We start from the raw sequence: 23,797 nt of genomic DNA, 5'->3' as shown, positions 1-23,797 counted from the left end.
TGTGTCTTTAGTTTTCTTCACTCTCCCTTGCTCCTGAAGGGGTGAGACCAGTGGAGTATCTTAGATGGCTGCTCACAGGCTTTTAAGACCCCAGACGCTACTCACCAAAGAAGAAGGTAGAACATTTTCTTTATGAACTATGTTATGCCAATAGAGAGAGATGTTCCCTGAGGCCATGGTCCCCACAGACCCCATCCCGGCAATTTGGAGGAGACTTGACTTTTGAGCGAAGATCTGAATGACGTCAGCTATAGGTTTTTTGTAGATGTCATTTATCAAGTTGAGGAAGTGCCCCTCCATTCTAGTTTACTGAGAGATTTTTATCATGTTGGACTTTGCCAAGTGCTTTTTCTGCATCTATTGATGTGCTCATATGATTTGTCTTCTTTAGCCTATTGGTGTGATGAATTATATTAGTTGATTTGTAATGTCGAACAAGCCTTGCATACTGTGGATAAATTCCACTTGGTTGTGGTGTATAATTCTTTTTTTCATACATTGTTAGATTCACTTTGTGAGGTCTGAATGACAAGAAGGGGCAGGCATGTGACCATCTAGGGCCAAAGTGTTCTAGGCAGAGGGAGAAATAAGCACAAAGTCTAAGGCAGGAATGAATGTGCTGTGGCCAGAGGAGAGTGATGAAAGGGGCAAGAGATTCGAGATGAAGCCAGAGGGATGGCCCTTGGCTACCCCCTAGGGTTGTACTGGCCCTGGTCAGAGTGTAGACTTGACTCTAAGAACAACAGGAGCCGCTGTAGTGTCAAGTGGCTGCCTTACCTGTGGAGGATGGATAGCAAGGGAAGCAAGAATGAAACAGGGAGATAGGTTAGGAATCTACTGCCTTTATCTACACAGGGGATGAGAGGCTGGGACTTCCCGTTGTGGGAGTGGAGATGAGGACAAGTGGATGTATCCAAGATATGTTTTTTGGAGGTAAAGTTGATAGGCTTGCTGATGGGTTAGGTGTGAGAGGTGAAGGAAAGAGAGTAATGAAGGTTTTTGGCTTCAGCCGCTGGGTTGATGGTTGGTCTCATTTATGAGATGGGAAAAACGAGGCAGAAGCAAGTTTAGGGGAAGAAGAATCAAGTGTTCTGTCTTGTCTGGGAGATGAGCATCAGATATCCAAGCGGTGGTGCCAAGTGGCCAGTTGGAAAAAAGAACTTCCAGGCAGTTCTCAGGGCTGGAGACCAACATTTGGGAATCCTCAGAGCAGAAATGGTATTTAAAGACTGGAGAATTTGTCTGACTCAGTAAAGGCACTGTTGGGATATCTCAGAGGAGGGTAGTCGACCTTGAAGAGCCTTTGCATGGTAATGCTCTCATCTAAAGAGTCTGTGGTTTTTTTCCCTCCCTAGTTTTACTGGTTTTCAAATAAAAGCACAAGAGGAGAATGACAAACAGCATCTTTAATTTAAAAAATCGATCAGGAGAGAACCGGTGAGGAGAAGCCAAAGAACACACAGAAAGATTGAGTTAAGAGGTGCCCAGGAGCTTGGCTGAGAAGTTCTCCAGCCTGTATACCTTCAGCCCGCTGCTCACCCTGGCACCGAGGGGGTGGAGGCAGGCCCGAGGAATAATGCCTAATAATGCCACGGTGAGACACCAGGCATCTCAAAAACAGCAATGAAAACTCAGATTTGGAATATAAAACCAAGGCTTTCAAAGCATGTCACTGTTGCAGATACAGTTTGTTCTTAACTCTTAATGGGCAGAGCTGTGGAATTGATCCCTTGGCCTGGGGTCTAAAAAACTGTCTAGTAATTTGAGTTTGTCTTGTCCAGCGAGGGTGTGAGAAGAGATGCAGGATGAGGAGGGGGGTCCCCAGATAGATAGAAGAGTAGGACACTAGGGCGCAGGTAAGACTAGTATTGGCTGGCCTAAAAAGAGAGGGATCTACCAAAAATAATTAAACGAAGACCTGAATCTGTGGTCCTTGCAGAAGCAGAACCCCCCAAAAATGGGGGGTGGTATCCTATGTGACTTGGGGTAAGAAAGGTGAGTCCTGCAGGGAATTTCCTACTGCATCAAGAAGGCTTCTTATGGAAGGCGAGGGGCTAGGGGTGGGTGTAGTTGCCCATCCTCAGGGCCCCTTGGCGCACGGCATACTCTTCCCGGTGGGCTTTGAATGCTCTCTGGCGATCAGCTTCAGTGGGGAACGTGTCAAGCTGGGGGCCGACCTGCGGACAGAAAGGAAGCGCAGGCCAGTGAGAGTGAGTCTGCTGTGGAGGCAGCTCTGGACGCTCCCCTTTACCCCTTGCCTGCCCCTTACTTCAATCTTGGAGTAATAATAAAGATTGCTGTTACGTATTGGGAGCCTCCTAGGTGCCATCCAATTAGTTGTAAGATGCTAACGATGTAGGTATTTTGACCTTCATTTCCCTGGGGCTATGAAAGATGAGGTACCTCCTCATCCCAGAGTCACACAAGCTAGTGGCCACACCAGGCCCTGACTTCCTACCCAGCTCATTTCGCCCACAGTGTCTCCTTCAGACTGTGGCCCAGAGCCCAGAACTGGCTCACCTGGCCTCATGTCGGCCCATGCTGACTCCTTGTTTTCCATTTCACTTTCCTTCCACTTTCATAACCTCTCGTCTATTCCTTTCACACCCCTGTACTCCTCACTTCCACTCCCTGCAGGACAGGTTTAGTTGGACTGGAGTTTGGATCCTAGCTCTGCAGCTTATGACTGTGGGCTTTGGGGCAAGTCCCTTCATCTTTCTGAGCTTCCGTTGTGGTGTTGTTAGCTGCCATTGAGTTGGCCCCCGACTCATGACAACCTAGTACACAATAGGATCGGACGATTGTGATCCATAGAGGTTCCACTGGCTGATTTTTGGAATTACATCACACAAGGCCTTTCTTCCTAGTCTGTCTCAGTCTGGAGGCTGGGCCGAAATCTGTTCAAGGTGATAGCAACTCGCAAGCCTCCACTGACAGGTGGCAGTGGCTGCACATGAGGTGCATTGGCTGGAATTGAACCTGAGTCTCCCGCACGGAAGGCAAAAACTATATCACTGACCCACCACTTCTGTTACCTACCCTGTGATTTGTTGAGAGAACTCCAGATACTGCATATAAATAGTGCAGCACAGTTAGCTCTCAGTTACTGGCCTGTTATTATTGTAATTATCCTTTCTTTTCTACCCCTTTTCTAATTCTTTTTCTTTTAACCTTTTTATATACATTAGTGAGCACCACGTTTGTCCTGTTTTTAATTTTTTTATTTAATTTTATATGTTTTTAAATTGTGGCAAAATATATATAACATAAAATTTACTCTTTTAACCACTTTAAAGTGTACTATTCGGTGGCATTTAGTAGCTTCACAAAGTTGTGTAGCCATCACCACTGTCTAGTTCCAAAACTTTTTCATCATTCCCAATGGAAACCCTGGGCCCGTTAAGCAGCCACTCCCCTTTTCCCACCTCTGCCCTGCCCCTGAGAAGCACTAGTCTACTTTTTGTCTCTTTGGATTTCCCGATTCCAGACTTTTCATTTAAGTGGGATCATACAATATTTGTCTTTTTGTGTCTTGCTTCTTTGACTCAGATTAATGTTTCTGAAGTTCATCCGTGTCATAGCATGTGTCAGTACCTAGTTCCTTTTTATGGCTGAATAGTATTCCATTATATGTATATACCGCATTTTGTTTATCCATTTATCTGTTGATGGACTTTTGGGTTGTTTCTATATTTTGGCTATTATGAATAATACTGCTATGAACATTTGTGTACAAGTTTCTGTGTGGACATAATGGTTTCATTTCTCTTGGGTATATAGCGAGGAGTAAAATTGCTGGGTCATATGGTGTCATGGATTGAATAGTGTCCCCCAAAATATGTGTCAACTTGGCTAGGCCATGATTTCCAGTATTATGTGGTTGTCCTCCATTGTGTGATCTGATGTAATTTTTCTCTGTGTTGTAAACTCTAATAGCTCCTTGTGGTTAACGAGGCAAGATTAGGCTATTCTAAAGAGGATTAGGGTGGGATGCAACAACCTTAATCAGGTCACAGCCCTGATTCGACATAAGGGGAGCTTCCCTGGGGTGTGGCCTGTATCACCTTTAATCTTACAAAAGATAAAAGGAGAGAGAAGCAAGCAGAGAGATAGGGACCTCAAAACCATCAAGCAAGAAGATCCAGGAGCAGATCACGTCCTCTGGACCCAGGGTCCCTGTGCTGAGAAGCTCCTACACCAGGGAAAGATTGATGACAAGGACCTTCCCCCAGAGCTTACAGAGTGAGAGAGTCTTCACCTGGAGCTGGCACCCTAAATTTGGACATCTAGCCTCCTAAACTGTGAGAGAATAATTTCTGTTTGTAAAAGCCATCTACTTGTGGTATTTCTGTTATAGCAGCACTAGATAACTAAGACATGTGGTAACCCTGTGTTACATTTCTGAGGATACATTTGTCTTTTAAGAGTGGGCATGCCTAGAACAGTGTCTATAACTGGCCCCTGCTTTTACTTGCAACAGCATCCTGAAAGCCTTGTCTAAAGAAAACCCTTGTGAGGGCTCATCTGTTCTATGTCAGGGGTGAAAGCTGCCCCAGGGACAGCTGAAAAGGAAAGAAGTGAGAATAAGTGTTTCTGAGCACCCTGATCTGAGTTGGGGTGAGCCATGAAAGGGCGGTAGTCGAGAGGGGGGCTGCCCAGGTATCCCTGTGTCCCAGAGTTCCTTATCCTTACCAGCCCATTTCCAGAGAAGAGATATGCATAATAAATAGCACCTGACAGCAAGCTGCAGCCACTATGGACTAGAACCCAATAGCCAGTGCCCGTCCTTAAAATGCTGCTTTTTCATGACCAAACACCCCAACAAGCCACGCTGTCCCAGTGGCTGTCAACGCTCCTTCATTGGGAAGATAACCCGACTCCTCTCCAGCCAGCTGTGGGTGGGGAGCACCCCATAGGAATCAAGTGACTGACAATAGAACCAGAGCCAGGGTTCAAGAAAGCACCCCCTTGCCTCGTCGGAAGGAAACATGTGAGGAAGGCGGATCCAAGGAGTGGCAGTTTCAGTTAAAATTTTATGCAATCAGTGTTTCAGACTGCCCTTCCTTCCCAGAGAATGGTAATCGGTGAAAACCCCTCCTGTCTCCTGGTATCCACCTTGTCCATTCTGTCCACCTCCAAGTGTGAGAAAATCTGACTCATTAACTTAACGCAACATCCCGGCAAAATGGTGTTTTCCCCTTTAGAATAACCCGAGAGGCACGGGGCTGAAAGGGTCTAGGTTCACGTGTTTATTTATGCATCATTGATTCATTCATCATTCATTCATTTATGCAATATATTCATTGATCACCATTCTTTGCTAGGCGCTAGGGATACAGTGGTAAACAAGAGAGAGCTGGGCCCTATTCTCATGGCGCTTTTAATCCAGAGGGAGAACACACACGGAACAATAATACCAAGTTATTTCATTACGAGTGACAGAGTAAAGATGAGGGGTGTGAATGAGAACAAAGAGCAATGGGTGAAACTTTGCTAGAGTCAGGGGCAGCCTCCTGAGGAAGAGACAGTTCATAGGAGGCTTGTGGGATGGGCATGGCTTTCCCAGGTAAAGGGAACATCATGCACTGACCCCGGGGCCCTCTAGAGCTCAAGTTCATGAGGGGACGAGGTGACCTGAGGTGAGACTGGAGGGTCAGCAGGGCAGGTTCCCTCTGGATTTGGCAGGAAGCACCAAAGGATAAAGCAGGACCCGTGCCCTGGGACCCCCACGAGCCTCTTGTCAAGAATTCAGGCCTGAGTTGCCCACCCGAGGGTGGTCTGCTTAGCCCCCAATCCTGTAGGCAGCCTTGAGGTAACAAAAGGTGAGAAAGGAGAAAAATGGGGAGAGGATAAAATGTTGAAAGGAAACGGAGGGATGACAAGGAGAAATTGAATAGAAATGTCTCTGTGCTTGGTGGGGGCCAGGGGTGGGGTCCCTCCTCCATCCCTACCCAGGGGAAATTAATGAACCTTAACCAGGGCTCTGCAGCCCGGCTGTGGGTTCTTCAAGGCAGAGAACTAGGATAATGTCTCTACTGAGGCCAGTTACGGAGCTGATGCAGCTCCGGGCCCCTCCAGGCTTGTCATCTGGCCTGTGTCCACCTCCTTGCCCCAAGACAACATCAGGCTACCTCCAAATCCAAAGTCTGGGTCATTGCTTTGGGTCACTGTGACCTATACAGGCTGCAGACCTCAGGCCCAAGAAGCTGTGCTCACTCATTGTCAGGGGACATGAGAGCCCAGCAGAAACCAGCTTGGACTGTGGTCCCCATTTTACAGACAAGGAAACTGTGCCCCAGAGCTGGATTTGGTTCAAGGTTTGCCCCACAGGGCAGAGAAGCTCTGACTTAGCCCCCAACCTTTAGGCTCTAAGTTCTGGATTCTCTCTAGAACATTGCACTGCAGCTGTGGCTCATGCTGTGTCTGGGGTGCTTCCTGCATTCACCCACTGAGGTGAAATCAAAGAGGCGGGGGGGAGGGGCAGAAGCTCATGAAACCAGTTGCCGTTGAGACAGAACTGACTCAGGGCAACTCCATATGTGTCAGAGTAGAGCTGTGCTCCATCGGGTTCTCAATGGCTGATTTTTCAGAATTAAATAGACGGGGCTTTCTTCCAAGGAGCCTCTGGGGGGACACGAACCTCCAACTTCTCAGTTAACAGCTGAGCGCATTAACCATTCACACCACCCACTGGCTCCAGAAGCTTATCAGAAAACCTAAAAATCAAATGGTGATGAGTAGATGTAGTTAGTTATTTCAGGATACAAAAACATGTCCTTTAGTCTCTGGGGGATATGGACCCTTTGGAGACTCTGTGGAAAACCCAAAAACCCACATATTTTTACATATAAAACAGTACAGGCAGTCTCAGAGGTTTTGTAGACATTTGCATGTCCCTGTTTTGAGTATGCATAAGAATTTCCCCCAGGGCTCTTGTAAACCGTCAGGGTTTACCCAAAGCTGAGTCCACCAGGGCAGGGTCAAGGCTGCACGTTCTTAGCACAGTCACCTAACACCCACCCAGACCAAGGGTTTCCAGGGAATGCACTCCAGGGCTAAATACCTGGTGCTCACTCATTCTGATCAGTCAAACCATGATCTTGTTCTCAGTTCAGCCTCCAGGTTTAGGAAAATTCCCCAACGGTTCACAAAAGTTATTGAAAAAAATGAAGGCCCTATCCATGGTGCAGGAAGAAAGTAGCCAGTAAACAAAGGCTTCTAGGCTACACCTTTGTGTCCCCTCTGGCAAGCGATGGCTGGATTTTTATACTGTGACACAATTTTCCTGATACCTGCAGTTCCCCAAAGACAGCTAGAGAAACTCAGCAAAGTTGGCCATATCAGGGTCCCAGGACCTCATGGACACCCCAGCAGATTCAGATCCCCAGCCAGGCTCAGACTTAAGCATTCAGATTGGTAATAGTTCTGTCCCTGGTGGCCCATCACCAATGGTTCTTAACAGGGAAGTGCAGCTCTGGGTTCTCTGCCACCTCCTCACATCCCTCCCCGTTCAGCATCCAGGAATAGGGGGTAGTGCTGATGGTGGAGGTACTGATGGTGGGTGGTACTATGGTGGGGTGGTGCTGAGGGCAGGTGGTACCTATGGCGGGTGGTGTTGATAGTGGGAATCTTGTCAGCACTTGCTCTCATCTGATTTCCTGAGGAGGCAGCAGGAAGAGTGAGCCCCTAAGGAGCTGCTCAGCTTAGAGGTAATGAGGTTAAAACTAGCACATGGACAAAAGTGAACCCCAATTAGAGATATTCTTTTTTGCAATCTCCATTTATTTAGACAGTTCAGTGAGGAAAAACACTAATTTGTTCATCTAAAAAATATTTATTAAGCACCTACTATGTGACAGGGGATACAGGCAAACGTCCCTTGTACTTTGGAATTCCAAGCTCTGTTTTTCCCCATGGTTTCCTGTAGAAGAGTTTGGGCAGGTTGCCCCAGGAACTGAGCACTACTGTGTTCCCAGCAATGCCAGGGAGGCAGAAGGCACGTAGCCTGTGTTCTCTGATGTTGATGAATTCCTGTTCCAACTGGAATCTCCTGGAGTTAAGTGATCCAATACGGTGGAGCTTAAGGAAGTATCAGCCCAGGAGATCTGCCAGACAAGGACTACAGCTGTCCTGCTCCCTGACGGAACCCTTGGGGCCAGGGGGTGTTTAAACAAAGTTGGATGGGTGAACAAACAAGTCAAGAATGAAGGAAGGAAAGAAGGAAGTGGTGGAACTCACCTGGCCTCAGGTAGTCAGAGAAGGCCTCTCTCTCTGGTCAGGTGGGACGTGAATCTGGCCTGGAAGGATTGGGATGAGGGCGGTGGGTTGAACGTTACAGGGGGAGAGAACAGTGTCAGAGGGGAGGAAGGGGCATGTTGAGTGTGGATATAAAGACCAAAGGAGATGCTTTGTGGCTGGGTCCTGTGGGCATTCCTGAAAGCTGATTCACCTGAAAGCTTACACCCCATGGATCTTTAGAAAGAGAGGGGAATTTGGGCCTATTCTGAACCACTGATATCCCCACTTGATATCCCTAACCAGAAAATGGAAGTCCAAGTAGCAGGGGGACCCTCTGCAAAATTTTCCCTGGAATCTTCAGCCCCTGTTGTCAAGGCAATATTATAATAAAATCAGACCTGCCATTTGCCAGCAGCTCTGCATTATTTCCCACAAGCCTCAAAACGTCCCCATAAGGAAAGTGCCATCATTGTTTCCATTTGACAGATGTGGAAATAGAGGCTCAACAAGTTCAGTCCCTTGCCCAAGGTTGCAGAGGTTGAAACCCAGGGCTCTGGGCCCAGAGCTTTAATCTCCATGCAACATCGTCCTTTGATAAATGCTTGTGAAATGAGTCGAGTGCAAGTCCCTGCTGGGAGAGTTGTGGTCCCTGATCCTCCTAAAACAGCAGCTCAGGCAGAGATGAGGGTCCTAATTAGGAGTCAGCCTCCTTCCCCTGTGTGGTCACGATCCCATGGACCGCTGGAGTCAAAGGATGAAGAGCTCTGGAGCAAGGAATTCCTACTGAGATGCTTCTAAATTAAGCCATCTGCGGTCTGTCTCTGCCTGGAGCTAAGAAATTGTAACGGCTTTGGCAGGAGACAGCTTTGCTGAATGGAGATCTGAGCCGCTCTAAGGTCAATGCAGGTAAATAAGAGGCGAGCCCTGCACCTGCCAGCAGCCCTGGGAGCCGGGCAGGGCGGCTGCACCTCAGGTGGTGAAGGTGCTGGTCATGTGTGCATGGGGGGCACCTGTGTCACTTCCCACAAGTAAAGATGGAGTGCTTCCACTGTGCAAAACCCTGCCATGCCCACGTGAACCCTGCAGGCAGGCGTGGGAGGCAGGCACTAAGCACGGTATACTTGTAATCGCTCAGTAACAATTATACAAGAGCTGCTAAATATGATTGTGTATTGGGAAAAATCTCAGCCCATCCAAGAAGGCAGGAAGGTCTCTCTAGGGAAGATGAGTGAGCTAGCCAGTGGAAGAGAAATCGGCAGAGCGCTCCAGGCAGCAGAGGTCAGCCAGAGCCCTGAGGTGGGAGGAATTGGGATGAATCAGAGGAACAGAAACCAAGCCAGTGTGGCTAGGGACAGAAGATGACACTGGAGAGATGAGCAGCGGCCATATCTTAGAAGAGATTTTCCCTTGACACTCCTTATTCCAGTTGCCATGGATTGGACTCCAGCCCATGATGACCTCATGTGTGTCAGAGTAGAACTGTGCTCCATAGGGTTTTGAATGGCTGATGTTTTGGAACTAGATCACCAGGCCTTCCTTCCTAGTCTACCTTAGTCTAGAAGCTCCACTGAAACCAGTTTAGCATCATAGCAACATGCAAACCTCCACTGACAGATGGGCGGTGGCTGTACTTTAGGTCCATTGGCTGGGAATTGAACCTGGGACTCCTGCATGAAGAGCGAGAATTCTACCACTAAACCACCGATTATTACTGTTTTCTAATTTAATTTCTTTGGTGTCAGAGTAATCTGTCTGAATTAGATACTGTAGTCTTTGTTGAGGTTTTGCTTTGAATACTTGCTTGAAAACTCTGATCTACTTTCAACAGAAAATCTGTATGTACAGTGAACTGGCGCCATCAGAGAGGGCACCCACATGATCTGGGTTAGGAGGCAAGGTGTGGCCATCATCCTTCCGTTCACTATTTTGCCCAGTGAATAGTTACGAGCATCCTCTATGTGCCAGACACTGTCCTAGGCACCAGGATGCAGTGAGAATCAAAGTCTCTGCTCTTATGGGGCCAGGAGGCTAGTAATAAAAATATAATTACAAAACATACGTGGAGCGAAGACAGTCAAGTAAAGATAATGGCAGAAATTGGAATGATTAAGCTACAAGCTACGGAATACCAAGGCTTGCTGGAAGCCACCAGAAACTAGGAGACATGGAATGCATTCTTCCCTAGACTCCCAGTGACAGCAGGGCCCTGCCAACACCTTAATTTCAGATGTCTACCCTCTAGAACTGTGGGAATTTATTCTGCTGTTTTAAACTAGAAACAAAACCAGAACCAAAACATGTATATAATTACACAACTGATTTCATCATAATTGTGCTAAAAGAACAATGTTGCTGTCGAGTTGATTCCAACTCATAACAACCCTATAGATCAGAGAAGAACTGCCCCATAGGGTTTCCAAGGAGTCGCTGGTGGATTCAAACTGCCAACCTTTTGGTTAGCAGCCGTTCTTTTAACCACTGTGCCACCAGGGCTCCATAATTGTACTAAGTACTGTAAAAGAGGTACCAGATTCTGTAAGAGTTTATAATACAGAGAATAAAATTCATACCTTGGGACCAGAGAAGACTTCTGAAGGAAACAACGTAAAAAGCAGAGACTCAAAGGGTAAGGCAGAGACGGCAGGGGAAAATGATGGTAGGGTCCCACATCAATAGAAAAGTGGGCAGAAGAAATGAACAGGCAGCTCACAGAGGAAAAACCTGAATGGCCAACAAGCATAGGAAAAGATGCTCACCCTAATGTGTAATCAGGGAATAGCAAATTAAAGTAACAAAACACCATTTCACACCCATCGGGTTGGTAATAATAATAATCTGGCATCAGAAACGGAAACTTTTATATACTACTAGTGAGGGTGGCACAGTGGTTAAGAGCTCGGCTGCTAACCAAAAGGTTGGCAGTTCGAAACCACCAGCTGCTCCTTGGAAACCCTATGGGGCAGTTCTACTCTGTCCTATAGGGTTGCTGTGAGTCGGAATTAACTCGACGGCAATGAGTTTTTTTTTTTTTTTTTAGTAAGGGTGTTAATTGGTACAGACACTCTGAATTTGGCCCCAACTAGAAAGCCTTTTCTTTTTTTTTTTTTTTTAGAAAGCCTGGAAATGTGTACACTCTATGAACCAATGAGTCCATGTTTAGATGCATATCCTGGAGAAAATTTTAAGCTAAAAGGGGTGTACAAGGATTCCCTCTGTAACATGATAATGTTGTTGTTGTTGGGTGACTTCAAGTCAATTCTGACTCACAGTGACCCCATGTGACAGAGTAGAACCGTCCTAATAGGGTTTTCTAGGCTGTGATCTTTACAGAAGCAGATCACCAGGTCTTTCTCCCTGGGAGCCACTGGGTGAGTTCAAACTGCCAACTTTTTGGTTAGCAACTAAGCACTCAACCATTGCGCCATCAGGGTAATACATACTGGAAACAACTGTATGTCCATCAGTAGTGGACTGGGTAAACCAAAGGTGGTAAATACATACAATGGAATACTACATCTGTTCAAATGAGTATTCTAGAGGTGCAGTGTCCAGCATGGTAGCCACTTGCCACATGTGGCTAGTTAAATTTAAATGAACTAAAATTTAATAAAATTAAAAAATAAGTTTCTCAGTCACACTCATCACATTTTAAGCGCTCCACAGCTGCCTGTGGCTTCCTAGTGGCTGCTGCTTTGGACAGCACAGGTTAAGAACATTTCTATCATCCTAGAGAATTCTATTTGGAAACCTGGTGGGCGTAGTGGGCGAAAGCTGGACAATGAATAAGGAAGACGGAAGAAGAATTGACACCTTTGAATTGTGGTGTTGGCAAAGAATATTGAATATACCATGGACTGCCAAAAGAACGAACAAATCTGTCTTAGAAGAAGTACAACCAGAACGTACCTTAGAAGCAAGGATAGAAAGACTAGTCTCACATACTTTGGACATGTTATCAGGAGGGACCAGTCCCTGGAGAAGGACATCATGCTTGGTAAAGTGCAGGGTCAACGAAAAACAGGAAGACCCTCAATGAGATGGATTGATACAGTGGCTGCAACAATGGGCTCAAGCATTGCAACAACTGTGAGGATGGCGCAGGACCGGGCAGGGTTTCATTCTGTTGTGCAGAGGGTCGCTATGAATTGGAACTGACTCAAGGGCACCTAACAACAACAGAGAATTCTATTGGATGGCGCTGCTCTAGACCTATCTGAATCAACACGTATAAATATCAAAAGCATAATGTTGTGTGAAAAAAAAGTATTTAGGTTACAGAATAGAACGTAAATACGATGCCATTTATACAAAAATTTTAAGACATACAAAACGATTCCCTATATTGCTCAAGGATGCATCTGAATCTAGTTAAATGAAACAAAAGGGAAGGAAGGGATGCATGAGGAAGGCACTCTTGGGATTGCCTCGGGGAGGGGAGGATTGAGCATAGAAAAGGAAGAAGAGAGAATTTCTGCTTCATTTGTAGGGGATTATTGCCTCCCTCCCCCCGCCTTTTAATATGAAAACACAAACTGTGTTTTGGAGAGGTGTCTTAGGGGCAAGGAATAGGTGTGCTGAGGGGCTGGATGGAATTGCCTTCCCCCCTTTCATGCACACACTTTAGAAAGAGTTGCTCTGTTTTATCAGTTTTATTTATTGGAGATGTGTGTATAATTCCATTAGAGTAATGAGTTCTGCTGCCAAGAGAAGGTTTACAACCAGCGGTTTGTGACATTGGCTTATGCTAACTTTGCCTCCTGATGGTTCCTCTCTGGAGTGCAATGGTTAATTAAATGGTGCAAATGGTTAACATGCTCAGCTGCTAACCAACTGAAAGGTTGGAGGCAAGTCCACTCAGAGGCACCTTGGAGGAAAGGCTTAGCAAAAAAACAGCCACTGAAAACCCTATGGAGCACAGTTCTACTCTGACACAAATGAGGTTACCCTGAGTCGGAACTGACTTGACAGCAACTGGTTAGGCCTATCTTGGTTCATGGGACTTAAATTCATCTCAGTGCCTTATGAAAATATCCAAGACCCAGAGGCTCAAACTGAAGGTGAGACATTGGTTATTTTCCCATTTGCCCAGTGTCACTGGGCTTTTGTTGGACTCAATGGCTTTGGTCCACCTGCTAAAGGGTGAGTGGTATCTTTCTTTCTCTTCTTTCCTTGCTTTCTTCTTCCTTCAGCAGGAGCACTTTGCTACAGGTAGGGAATGCAGGCATCCATAGCCATGGGGCTCTTTAGAGTAGGAGGACAATGGATTTGATCCAGAGATTTGGGGTGTGTGTGGAGGGTCACAATGGGTAGAAGAAAACAAGCCCACTGGTGAGGCATACACTTAACTTTACCCAAAGAATCTGGTCTCTGTCCTTGGTTCCTGAAAGGTAATTTCTAAACCATTGAAATGCCCCAGACCACACTTACCTAATGGGCTATGCTCATGAGGTGACTCTTGGGTGAGGGATGGCCATGCTGTAAAGACCCACCACATGATATCAGCTGAAGCTCAGAGGATAGGGCTGGAGGTTGAGTTCAACCACATGCACAATGATTCAGTCAATCAACCCTGTGTAGCAAAAGCCCAGTAAAAGCTCCAGACACTTAGTCTTCATGGGATTCCTGTTCGGTGAAAGATACCAGTGCTTTGAGGGCAATGTTTTCCTTTTTGGGACATGGAAGCTCCGCATTGAGGGCCCTCCCAGACCTTGCCCTAGGTGTTGCTTCATTTGTATCCTTCTTGCTATAATAAAACTGCAGTCCTAAGTATAGGGCTTTTCCGAGTTCTGAGAATTATTCCAGTGAATTATTGAACCCGAGGAGGTAATGGAAATCTCCAAATTTGTAACCAGCAGATCAGAAGTGAGGGTATCGTGGAGCTTCAAGCTTGTGTCTGACATCTGAAGTCTTGGGCAAACTTGGCAGTCTGGAGGACTGTGCCCATTTGATTTGTGAGGTCTGACCTGGTTCTGATGGTCAGGGTCAGAAGAAGTGCTGCGTGTGCAGTTGATTTCAGGCAGCAGAGTTAGAATTAGTTGGTGTGCGTCAGAGAAGATAGAGAGATGCCCGATACACCACTGCTGTACAAATTCATGGGCTGAGCAGCTTTTCCGTGATGCTCCTAGAGTTTAGGTCCCTGGTCCAATCCCACTGCCAGGAGCAGCTGGTCCAGCTGACTCTCCAGCCCCGACTCATTAGTCACATGATGGTCCCACGCCTGGACATGAAGCTTCCCAGTGCCAAGTCTGTGGACCAAAAAGGCAAAAGAGAGGATTCGAGAAAAAAAAATAGCCAGATTTAAAAAAAAATCTGCCAAAGAGCTTAAAAAAAAAAAAAAAAGGCAGCCACAGAGATTTTAGTTTTGCTTTTTTTTTTTTAAGTGACAACCATTCAGGTGACTGGAAGAGAGATTTTGCTTTAAAAGATTGAGAGGCTGTCTACTTTAATGAGAGGCACTTGAAAATTATGGATCAGTCCCAGGTCAGTAATTTCTGTCAAGTTCGGGGCAGCTGGAGGTCAGAGGTCCTGGTAGGACACAAATCCATGTAAGACATCATGGGCAAACAGGCAGGACCCTAAGCTCTGATGTAGCAGGTTTGTATTTTAAGTAATTAATGAGGATAACAATCTCCCTAGAGACATCTGGTCTCCTAAATTGTTATTCTGCTACCAGCTCTAATTTCTCTGTAGTCCAAAAATAGATGGAGCAAGAACACAGGGGCATGACCCTCCCCGCTGACACACACCGCGTTTTCAAGGAACATCCAAACTCTGGCTGGGAAAACAAACTTCTTGCTTCTCCACAAGGTCTAGTATGGGTTCTAAAATGGCAACTGCAACAACCGCAGCAAACTGTGGTCAGGTGTGTGGGGCAGAGCAACAGCCTCTGGGAGGAGAGACATCATCCCCATTTGACAAGAAAGGAAACGGAAGCTCAGGATGGTTAAGACACTGGCCCAAGGTTTGCCAGCTACTGAGTGGCAAAGCCAGAACTGGAATCTGGGTCTGTGTGAAGGTGGGGTTCGGGCTGTAGGGTTCTTGAATATTTCTGAGGCTGAAGATAGTCACTCATGCCTGGAAGGGAGAATCAATTTGCTGTTTCCACAAGTCATCCAAACATCTTTAGAACATTCTCAAGGATTAGCTAAGGCTACTCGGCAGCCTTCCTTTAAGAAGAAAGGTCTGGCGATTTCCTTCCGAAAATTAGCCAATGAGAGAAAACCCTATGGATCACATTAGAATGTTGTTGGATATAGTGCTGGAAGATGAGCCCCCTGGTTGGAAGGCACTAAAAATATACGGTGGCCACAACTGTGGACTCAAGGCATACCAACAATCATGAAGATTGCACAGGACTGGGCAATGTTTTGTTCTGTTGTTACTTGGGGTTGCCGTGAGCTGGAGCCAACTTGATGGCAGCTAACAACAATCAGCAGCACCTGAAATAAAGATTGAACAATGAATCTATCTGCTAGATGCTGATATATATATCGACCATGGTAACACCAGTTCCAAGGTGGGGTGTGCTTCTGAATTTCCCACAAACTTCCAGGTCAGTGTCCATCTCTGCTTCTTCAGCTTCTAAGTTTAATAGGATTCAGGTAAATGGGAGATGTAATGGATAATCAGGAGGAATTGAGGAAACACACGACCCTCTCTCACCATCTGGGGGCCATGTTATTTTATGGAAGCCAATTATCACCCTGCTCAGACTTCAAAGACAGAATTTGGGCAATGCTCCCTCATCTGACTCAGTGAGCTATTTTTTTCAAGTGGCCTGACTTTTTTTAAAAAATAGCTTTATTTACATACCATACAATTCACCCATTTAAAGTGCACATTCAATGTTTTTCGAATAGTCACAGGGTTGTGCAACCATCAGTACAATCTAAGCTTAAACCATTTTCCTCACTCCAGAAAGAAACCCTGTACCTACTAGTACCATTAGTAGTCACTCCCCGTTTCCCTTCCAGCCTCTGGCAACTATTAACCTAGTTTCTGTTCCTACGGATTTGCCTGTTCTGGATGTTCCATGTAATTGGACTCATACAGCATATGGTCTTTTGTGTCTGGCTTGTTTAACATTTTTATAATATTAACATAGTACTTTCAAAGTTCATCCATGTTGTAGCATATTTCAGTACATCATTCCTTTTTATGGTCAAATATTCCATTTTGTTTAACTATCCATCAGTTGGATACTTGTGCTGTTTCCACTTTTGGCTGTTACGAATATTCACATACAAGCTTCTGTGTGGATGTATATTTTCATTTCTCTTAGGTATATTCTTAGGAGCACAGTTGCTGGGTCATCTACTAACTCTGTTTAACCTTTTGAGAAAGTGTCAGACTGTTTTCCAAATTGACTGCACCTCTTTAAATTTCCACCAACAATGTATGAGGGTTCCAGTTTTCCCACTTCTTCAACAACACTTGTTATTGTCTGTCTTTTCTTATTATAGCCATCCTGGTGGGTGTGAAGTAGTATCTCCCTATTGGCTACTGATGTTGAACAGCTTTTCATGTGCTCACTAGCCATTTGTATATCTTGACCATTTGTATGTATTTGGAGAAATGTCTATTTATATCCTTTGCCCATTTTTAATTGTGCTATCTTTTTATTATTGAATTTTAAGAGTTACTTACATATTATGGATACAAGTCATTTATATATGATTTGCAAATATTTTCTCCTGTTCTGTGGGTTAATTTTTCACTTTCTTATGGTGTTGTTTGCAGCATGAAAGTTTTTAATTTTGATGAAGTAAAATTTAACTATTTTTCTTCAGTGAGCTATTTTTTTTTTACTTCTTTTTATATAAATATCACCTTAATGTACCATAAAAAGACCATAATTTTTAGAATACTTAGCTATTTATTGAAATAACCCCTCAAAGGCAAGGGTGTTGTGTAGGTTTCATTTCACATAGCAGCTTTCATAGACTGATGATGGGTGATAGTAGTGTTCTGTTATAAAATATTCTCAGGCTGAATCCAGTGTGCAGTGATTGATTAGTAAGGTCTGCATGGACACGGGAGGGAGACAGTGCCATGTTTTTGCCCCAGGAGAGCAAAACAGAGTCTCCCACAGTAACAATGATGAATATAGACAATTTAACTAAAAATAACAATCATGAATATAGACAATTTAACTATTTTTAGTTAAATTGTCTATATTTAGTTAGATTATTTATTTTTAGTTAAAATCCAGGGAGGAGACATCCCCATTCATCTGCCTTTAACTCTCTCTCTTTCTCCGGTGACCTCAGGTCACCTGCATCTGGGCCGGCCAGTGAGTAGGTGCGATTGAGGGGAAGAACACCAAGATGGAAAGAGATGGGAGGGGAAGGCCCGCAGGAGGCCTGGTGAAGGAGCTGGGGCATGAAATCTCAAGAGCCTTATTATACATAGAGCAGCCCCAATCTGGCGTGGGTGCAGGAAAAAAATCAGGACTAACAAATGCTGCCATAGCCATCTCAGGGGAGAATAATGTGTGTCATTAAAAAAAAAAAAAAAAGGTTCTGCTTTTTAAAACCATTCAGTCCTTACATAGGTGCAGAGCAAAGGGAGTAAGCTTGTGGATGATGGCTTTAAACGGGGTCTGTAATAAGTTTTCCCTGGTAATAAGTTCTTTCTGATGAAATCTTGAATGTGGCTCCGAAGCTCTCCAAAGCTCCAAGTCTAGCTTGGACCATCCTTTTGCCCAGCACACCTGCCCTTAGCTCAGCTGTTGTCATACAGGCTCTGGGAGTCCAACAGCTTCAGGGTGCACTGGGTTTTCTCCTTTGCCTCCACCTCGGCTGTGTCCTGCAGGCCTGGAAGCCATCACTAACCACCCATTCATTATCTCTGGCTTTGCATCTTGGCTTCTCTTTGAAACACCTCAGCCCAAGAAGAATGTCATGCTGCAGATTCTTGTGCAGGAGCCAAATACAATGAGGGGAGAGACAGACCCCTTCCTGTTACCCCATCTCCATCCTGGAGCCCCCATCCAACACACATATACACACACCAGGATGCAAATGATAACCGCAGAGCCATCACTTGTGACGCTTGACAGAAAATAATGAGAAACACTAAATCTTTTATAAGGTCAACACTCGCCTTAGCCGAGCAGCTGTCAAACAAGAAAAGAATTTAGCGCCGGAGCCACGAAACTTCCATCGGCTCATTAAACCCAACAGGGCCCGGGCCTGGCGTGGCGGAGGAGACGCGGGGCCTTTCGTTTTGTGTCAGTAATTTGCGGCGGAGGAGGCAAGAAGAAACAGCCAGCGCCAAAGGGGCCTAGGGGATGGCTGGGGAATCGTTAGCGCGCCAGGAGCGGCCTCGGCTCCTAATTGGAAGCATTGGGCATTATCAACGGAGGATTTGCCTCAGTTCCCTGACAGCTAGTGGGCCCAAAATGATCGCCCACTTGTCAGTGTAAAAGACCATTAAAAACAAACCATTTTGATTTAATTGGAGGCGGTGCACTGTGGGGCCAGGTGAGGAAACTCGTCAACTGCAGCTCACCCAAGCTGCTGCCGCTCCCCCTCTGTATGATGGGGGTGGGGGCCGGGAGAGTGCGTGTGTTTTCCAGACTTTTTGCCTTTCAAAAACTGTCTGAGAAAGGAGTGAATGGGAGACAGAACGAGACTTCACAACTGCAGTGAGGTCTGTTTTCAATGGGGTTGTCAACAAATGCCTTGACAAGTTGAGCTGCTGGGAGGGGGAGATCCCCCTGTTCTTTTCAGAGCCCAGATGATGGGAGTCTATTTGGCTCTATTCTTCTGGGAGGTGGCAGGTGAGGGGTCTGGCTGGAGGGGCTCAGCCTGCAAGTGAGCAGCGGGGTACACCAGTGGGGTCCCCTCTCCTGCCTTAGCCTGCTGGCCCCACTTAGAAATAGCAAGGTATGAACGGTCATGGTAGATTCTGATCTTCAACCGGCAGTGGGACTTATTCTTTTCTTTTAACCTCAAGTGAGAGCTAAGAAGGTAGTGAAGGACAAGTGTTGATGGAGACCCTTCCGAGAAGTCTTTGCAAATGGAACAGTCCTTGGTGATTTGGGATGGCTTCTCTACAATGTTCCCCCAATGGCGGCCATGATGCTGGTGATGTCTGGTTGAGAATTTTACATTGTCTCTGGAAGAAGATTCCACTTGCTATAAATATTAACCTAAACTCCTGGTGGGTTCTCCCACCAGGGTGGGTGCCTCCAATCACACAAAGCATCTATTTGTAGCTTTTGAATTAGAGTGTAGATTCCCTGATGCCAGGGACTGTATGTTTTGCATGTTGATTCTCTGTATTGGGTACACCATGCATACTTGATAAATATTAATTGGCACTTGTTGGATCTCAGAGAGGTCTATATATTTGTATATTAATCTTACCCCTGTCTCAGAGCGGCGACCTCATTTGATGCTTCCTGCATCTTTGACAAGACAACACATGCAGACCCACACAGTGTGCCGGAAGGGCATCTTAGGGAGGGAGGGGGAACATACCAACAATCCCTTCATAAACCTCCACTGTTCATTTTGATGAAGGATCAGGCTGGGAGGAGACACCACATCCCTGGTGAGCATCAAATTTCAGAGCTCCAAATTTTGCTGCTGAATTTAGACAACGGGGATTCCTTAATTACTTTCTCTGGAAATTTACCTGACAGTGCTTTCTCAGGTAGTGCATGGTGGTTATCCAGGCGCACGGTGCCTCAGCTGACAGAGTCTTTGATTTTGTTCTCGGTTGCAAATTAAGTCCTTTGCTGAGCTGTCCGTACAGTGCCTGCCCGTCAGTACCTTATCGCTTATTCATATAGGCTGTTGAACAACTACTGTGTTACTTCCAGGGAAGCTGGGGACACACTCAGATGTTTGGTGTCCACAGCTCACTGGGGTGGGGTGCACTGTGGTGGGGTTTGGTGGTGTTTTTCTCCTTTTCTCTGATTGGAATAATGAACAGGAAGAATTTTTTTCTGGTATCTCATCTAAGAAGGAGAAGAACCTTTCCGTGGTTGATGAGGCCAATTCTCTCTAGTTATAAATAGGAATATTAGAGTTACATGTCCTCAGCCAGACAACAAGAATATTAGTGCTACGTTCTTGCCACTGTTCTGGGGCAATATCAGCAGACAGGAGACTTTCAAACAGCTTGGGTAACTCTACTGTTACGGGTACCAGGTAAACATCAACAAATCTCTGCTGGCTGGCTGACTGGCTGGCTTGACAGACGGATGGATGGATGAATGGATAGACAAATGGACAGACAAATGGCTGGCTTGCTGGCTGACTGGCTGGATGTATGCATGGATGGATAGATGGATGGTTAACTGGATGAACTGATAGATAGACGGATGGATGGATGGATAGATGAAGAACTTGGGACAAGACAACAGAGCCCTTAGAAATGAATCTAAGATTCAAGCATCCTGAAGATCCTTTCCATCTGCTTTGTTTAGCTTAACCTCTAAGTGGAAGAGGTGTTGTGTTTTATTTTCTTCAATGTTTATACTGCTTCTCTTTCCAAGTGACTTGAAGGGGCCTAACTGATTACACATGTCTCTAAATAAGAGATTCAAGGGTTATATAAAACAGACTATATGAAGAAAGTACAGAACCTTCAGGTCCCTGAGTTGAACAGGCTCTGATTGTTGGTCAATTTCTGCGACGTGAGGCAAAAAAGAAGCATATTCCATCCAGTGAACTAAGGTTTTTCAACAAAAGAAGGGACAGCAGCGGAGCTCGGTGGTGAGGAATGCAGGTTTTGAGTCAGAAAGATCTGAGCTCCTATTACTTTCCAGCCATGTGATCAGGGCCCTCAGTTTCTCAACTGCAAAGTGAGGGTAATACTACCCATCCCATGAGGTCATTGTGTGCCAAGCCCTTGGCATGATGGCTGGTACACAGGGTAAACATTTAAGACATGGCGGCTGCCACTATTATTACAATTATTAGCATACAAACCTGACTGCAATTTTTTCCTGAATTTGCCCTCAAGTAGGAAATTTTCACATAGATTCTTGCATTAAATGATTCAAGCGGCACTGATGGACATCTTCAACCACCATTTCTTTGAAAAGCATGTAGAAATGCAGTTCAAATTGACAGATGGTCTATGGCGGTGGATCAGGATGAAGGTGGAGAATGTAACAGCTGAGTGACAGAGACCACGTGGTCTGAGCTGCCTACCGTCATTGTCACACAGGGTTCAACCTGCCCACATTCAGAGCTCTGTGCCACAAGGAGCATAGAAACCTAGGGACTTATGAAGAAGTGGTGTCTGACTTCACGTATTCAAAGGGCTGTTACAGGGAAGGGGGAGCAGATGATTCTGTGGGGTTCCAGAAGCAAGAAACACACCAGGAGGTGGAAGGTGGAAGGAGGCATATTTGAACTGAACTTAAGAAAGAAGTTTATTACCCTTAGAGCTGTTTAACAGATGACAGCCTGTCTCCAAGAGACATCTTTCCTTTGAAGCCCCCAACATATGTCACATCAAACATATGAAAGTAAATATAGTAAATACATATTTTAAACATAATTGTATAAGCAAATATTATCTATGTTTTTACAACAACAAAGAAAAGAATTAACAAAAGATTAAACAAAGAAAACATAGCTGCATATGGGCAAAGTTGATGTTGGCCCATACAGCTGGGGCAGGTGCTTGCTGAAAATGCAGATTTGGCGGCTACCCCAAACCCACTGAGCCAGACTCCTGGGTGGAACCCAGAAATCTACATTTTAACCTCTTCTCAGACATCCTAGGCACACCCAAGTTTAAGAACTACTGGTCTACCATAACCGACTCTAAGACCCTGCCCAACCAGAGACTCAATTGCTCCTTGACCTTCCCTGGGCCAGGTCTGTGCCAAGGGCTTTGCATACACAATTGTACTTGATCCTGTTATTATCCCCACTTTACAGATGCAGAAACAGAGGCAGGTGCATGGTAGGCTGACACCTGAAGCTGGTCTGTGTGGCTTCCGAGCCTACCAGCTCAGCCCTCTCACTTTGCTCAGTCTCTGCCTTGTCCCTTTTGATAAAGCAAGGCTGAATCCCAGATCAACGGCTGCCTTCCTCTTTAGCCTTGGGGCCAAACTGCAATTTAAAAGATGCTTTTTTTTTTTTTTTAATCTTATCAAGGTCTAAAGGCCTCGTGGCAGTGGGAAATCTGGTTTATTGCAAGGGATTAAATCAGCCAGAGCAGGGCTGGCCACGACCCTCTGGACAACTATAAAAACACTTATTCCTGACTGCCCTTCACGTCCCCTCATAGATCCTGCATTTAGCTTCTCTCTGACTCCCGAGCTTGGTATTTATTGGCTCTTCCAGGGCCTGAGGCCTGGAGGCAGCCAGCCAGAGGGTGAAGTCCCCACTCTACCACTTGCTAGTTATTAACCTTGGGCAAGTGATGTTAAGCCTCTGAGCCTTGGTTTCCTCATCTCTGAGTCGGGGTGACATACCTCTATGACATGGGGTCATTATGAGTGTTGACATGAAATGAGATAATCCACACAAGTATCCAGCCTGACATGGAAGAAGTGCCCAGGATGTGGGAGCTGTTGATGTTGTTATTATTACTGCCATATAGGAACTCCGTCTTTAGAATGGCTTCCTTGATACCCTTCCCTGTACACTTCCAGCCATTCAACTGTGACTTTGGTCAAACTACCCACATTTTTTGCACAGGACTAAGGCACCATTTCCCAGGATCTCTTTAAGGAGAGGAAGGGAAGAAGCCAGAAGAACATCCCTATGGTCTTACTTTCTTGCCACGTATATCTCTGAAGGCAATGGACTTCGCATCTCCAAGGGAAATCAGTGAGATCGTGTTTGTTGCCTGTGGTCTTTAGATATAAAGATATGCCAGCATGTTAATCATGTCACTTGCCCTTTTGATAAAGCTCATTTTGAATGAACCTTGAGTTCTTCTGATGTTGTTTATCAGTTAGAACCTGTTGCTGGCCATGTGTTACAACTTTGGATTCCCATCACAACAAACCATGTTAGTGCCCGCGACTGAGGCTGACAAGTGGGAACATTGAGGAAGTCGTTGCAGAGGTGGCATAGGTTAGCCCAAACTCCTCCTCAAGCCAGTGGGATCCCCTTTAGGTCCTCAAGGATTTAATCTCTTGGGGGATGAGCTGGAAGCTAGATGAAGAAATTGAAAACTCCCCAAATTCCATCAACTTCCCAGATTCAACATGAGATTCAAGTTATCTCTAGAGATTAGAAATATATTCCTGACTGCCAGAACAAGCTGCCTATTTTCTGGTTGACTTTCAAAATTAAATCTGAAGTACTTTCACACCCAATAGGGAGAAGGACCTTCTGGATTCAACTGGAAATTCCTCAGGAGCTGGGAAGATTAAATATGCAGCCAGGCTGGGGCCCCTGGGTTACAGGACTAGTCCTGCTAGAAGTACCAGCTTCAGGGCCTCTCACTCTTGGCCTCCCTGGACCCCACCATAGACATCTGACATCTTCCTCCAGGACCTGGGTTTCTGCTGCTCTCGGAACTTTGCTTCTCTCCTGCCTTTCCTCTCATCCCAGTACCCAGATCTCCAGCTCTGCCT

The 23,797-nt window shown here is 45.6% G+C and overlaps 1 protein-coding gene across 1 annotated transcript in view; it reads right to left on the bottom strand.

The window, feature by feature from the left end:
- Positions 1-1,366: 1,366 nt before the first annotated feature.
- Positions 1,367-23,797, bottom strand: part of CFAP77 (cilia and flagella associated protein 77) — a 169,965-nt gene continuing 147,534 nt past the window's right edge. The window contains exon 6 of the mRNA XM_049896292.1: positions 1,367-2,177. Coding sequence (XP_049752249.1) covers positions 2,055-2,177 — 123 coding nt within the window. The 3' untranslated portion in view covers positions 1,367-2,054. The remainder of the gene's footprint in view (positions 2,178-23,797) is intronic.

Source organism: Elephas maximus, chromosome 9 (genome assembly GCF_024166365.1).
Source record: "Elephas maximus indicus isolate mEleMax1 chromosome 9, mEleMax1 primary haplotype, whole genome shotgun sequence".
Taxonomy (NCBI): domain Eukaryota; kingdom Metazoa; phylum Chordata; class Mammalia; order Proboscidea; family Elephantidae; genus Elephas; species Elephas maximus.
This window is presented reverse-complemented; position numbering and strand designations above follow the sequence as displayed.